The 3,328-nt window shown below is 52.3% G+C and overlaps 1 protein-coding gene across 1 annotated transcript; it reads left to right on the top strand.

Annotated features, from left to right (window-relative positions):
- Nucleotides 1-320: 320 nt before the first annotated feature.
- LOC133769788 (jun dimerization protein 2-like) lies at nt 321-839 on the top strand. The gene has a single exon (XM_062205004.1). The coding sequence runs from the start codon at nt 321-323 to the stop codon at nt 837-839; it is 519 nt and encodes a 172-aa protein (XP_062060988.1).
- Nucleotides 840-3,328: the final 2,489 nt, after the last annotated feature.

Below are 3,328 nucleotides of genomic sequence, written 5' to 3'. Positions count from 1 at the left end.
AGACTTGCTTTTGTGCTCATAGAATCTGCTGCAGGGCACAGAGATGTGCCTGTAAACCTGTGTCTGGCAGCGGATTTGGTGGGCGCATGGGGAGGCGGCCGGCTGCCGCCTATCAGCTTAAACTTGGACAACACCAAAGCTACAACTGGACGGTCTTTTAAGAGTCTTATCTTGAGGGGAGTGGCTCTTGGAATCCGCTCGGGATGGGACTCTTTAAGACTGTTTAGTATTCCTACCCGGCTCCCCTCCTTTGTTGCAGGATAAAGAAAAAGTTTTGTGCTCCCACACTCGTTTCAGATCCTGTGCCTGGCCGGCCTGCTATGATTTCAGACCCTTTTGTGACCACGAGCTCTCTGCCAGGGCAAGACCCCCTGACCGGACGGCCTGGCTCGGCTCTGATCGTAAAGGAGCTGAAATGCATTGGGACCATAATCGTGCCCTTGCTGGAGATAAAGCTGGGCATGCCTGACGCAGCCGTGGACATCAGCACCGAGGTCACCACCAAGGACTTAAGAAAGAAAGAAGTGGTAAAGAAGGCGGAGCATGAGAAAGACGAGGTAAACCTGGACAAGAGGCCCCAACCTGTAAAAAGTAAGCTCGACGAACAGGAGGAGCGGAGGAAAAGGCGCTTGGAACAGAACAAGGCGGTGTGGGCCCGGAGGAAGGAGCGCACGGAGACCCTGCAGCGGGAGTTTGAGCGGCTGGAGTTCAGAAACGCGGTACTAAAGATACAGGTCAGGGAGCTGGAGCAGGAGCGGCAGCAGCTGATTCTCGTACTGAACCGGCGCCGCCCCACCTGCATTGTTCGCACCGACAGTGTCCCTGCCCCTTGGATCTAATATTAATGGCTGGCTGCGGTGCAAATGGTATAACTTATCCCCATAATTTCACTTAAATTTTAAGATTAAAATTTGTCCAAAAGAAAAGGGGGGAATGTGAAATTAAGATAGGATGGGGTTAAATTGGAATGTGAAATTAAGATAGGATGGGGTTAAATTGGAATGTAAAATTAAGATAGAAAGGGTTAAAATGAAGTTGCTTGAGCTAACTGCATATTTTGCTTCTGTGCAAAATGCTTTGGCTTGCAAAATGCATTTTGTTTAAGATAACTAGACTTTAGCTGACCTTGTAACATGTGATGAATGTGCTAATGCTTTTATGAGATAATGGAGCATGTGATAATTATTTTAGGAGCTATGTTAAGTTTTTGGTCATGATGACCCCGTGTTTATGCCTACTTAAGGTCTTCTGTCCCCTCACCCTGGAAGTTTGTCATGCATCTTATGAGAATTTGTCATGCTGTGGTTTATCTTGTGATTTTTGGCAATGATGTGGAGATATGCTAATATTGTGGTTTTCAATCTTAAATACGCTGTGCGGTTGATGATTGTCGCCTCTCTTCTCACACTGCACCAGAGAGTGTTGTTGTGCTTAGAGTTGGCCCATCTGCGCAGATGTAATAAACTTCCTCTTGCTTTTATTGCATCGGTTGGACTGGAATTCGTGCTTCTGGGGGTCTCTCTCTATAGGACACCAATTTTTGGGGTCCTACAGGAGAAGGCACTCAGCTGCTGGCTGCGGTGCCGATGATGGCAGTGTGGGGGTGGCTCCTGCGATGACAATGACAGCAGCTTCGTTAGTTACAGAAGCAGTGCAAGTGGGCGTTGGGGGGCAGGTGGCTCTGGATCTCTGGGTGTAACTCCTTTTTCCATTGCTCCCTTAGCTTTCTCACTCATTTATCACCCAGCCCCCTTTAAGAGATTCATTCATTTGAAAGGCAGAGAGATGGACAGAGACAGAGAGATAAAGGGAGGGAAGAAGGGAGAGAGAGAGAGATGCATCTTTCATCCACTGGTTTACTCCCCGAAGGGCTGCGGGACTCAGGAGTGGGCCAGGCTGAAGACAGGAGCCAGGAACTCCATCCTGGTCACTCATGTAGGTGGCAAGAACCCAAACGCTTGGGCCATCGCCTGCAGCTTCCCATGCTCATCAGCATGGAGCTGGATCTGAAGCGGAGCAGCCAAGACCGGAGCTGACACTGCAATATGGGATGCCAGTATCCCAGACAGCTGCTAACCTCTGTGCTGCAATGCTGGCCCCCTTCAGAGTTTCTTTCTGATTAAAATGTCCAAGAAACAAGGTCACCATGTAGCTCTGAAAGCTGCCACATCATCTTCATCGGTGACAGCATTCTCTGGAAGGGGGCCTGTATCATGGTGACAGCCGGCCTCTCCCACGTTCCCTGGGACAGCACGGACTCCCTGGTGGGTCTCAGGTACTTCTGTTGCACGTGGCTATACAGTCTGCCACCCTAAAGCATGATCTAGTGTGTCTCACGAATCTGTGGCTGTGCCACTGCCGTCGTCTGGCGCTGAGTGGGGACACAGTTTTCACTGTGTTCCGACTGGATTGGGAGGTTCAAGAAGGCTTCTGCCAGCCATCTAGTGCTCCCGTGGCCCCTTCACCTCACCCCCACCCCCGTTAGCTCGGACTCCGCTAGCATGGTGGCCTTGGGACGGCCCGACTGGTGAGACAGCGGGAGTTTGTAGGCGCTGGGGCACGAGGGGGAGGCAGCACTACAGGTAGATGGTGAGAGTGCCGTCTCCTCAATGCCTGGCCAGCGCTGGGCCTGGCCTGCAGTCCTGGGGTGCCCGACAGACACACGTGCCCCTCAAAGCCCCCTCTGAGCACGCCTTTGGCCGCCAAGGGTCCCTGTGCATTGTAATGGCACCTGACGGGAACAGCAGTGCTCAGAGGACCACTGGCTGGGCAGGGGCCATGTCCTTGCAAGGGCAGGCACCCATAGGTCCAGCAGAAGCAGAGGGTGATATAAGTCTCTCTCTCTCTCTCTCTCTCTCTGAGCAAATTCTCTCAACTAGGCTTCACCCTTGGCCTAAACACTGCAGACTCTCAGCACAAATGCTTTCCCTGCCTGTCTCCCCATCTGCCCACTAAGAGACTAAAACCACTAGTATTGCTACATGGCTGCACCCCTGCCCCCCTTAAATGCTGCCAGAATTTACTCTTTGTTCCAGGTAAAACCTGGCGCTAGGCAGTGAGGGCACGAATGCCCTTACGTAGAGCAGTCGCTGGAGAAAGCTCGCACTGTGAACCCCTGAAGGACCCTTATGGGGGAGAGGGACAGGAAACTAGGCCTGGGCAAATATCAGGGGCTTCTTAAGAGGTTAGATGCTACCCAGAGCAGAACTGCCCTTCCCCTCCAGGAAACCTCTGGGCGCGCCCCAGAGCAGAGCTGCCCCTCCCTTCGGAGGGTCTCTAGGCGCACACTTATGATGTCACTGCGACCGGCCAATCCTGTAACACCTTA

Source organism: Lepus europaeus, chromosome 11 (genome assembly GCF_033115175.1).
Source record: "Lepus europaeus isolate LE1 chromosome 11, mLepTim1.pri, whole genome shotgun sequence".
In the NCBI taxonomy this organism is placed as follows: domain Eukaryota; kingdom Metazoa; phylum Chordata; class Mammalia; order Lagomorpha; family Leporidae; genus Lepus; species Lepus europaeus.
This window is presented reverse-complemented; position numbering and strand designations above follow the sequence as displayed.

Bases quoted from the DNA above. Each gene is read 5' to 3' on its own strand.
- LOC133769788 (XM_062205004.1), top strand. From the start codon at position 321: ATGATTTCAGACCCTTTTGTGACCACGAGCTCTCTGCCAGGGCAAGAC.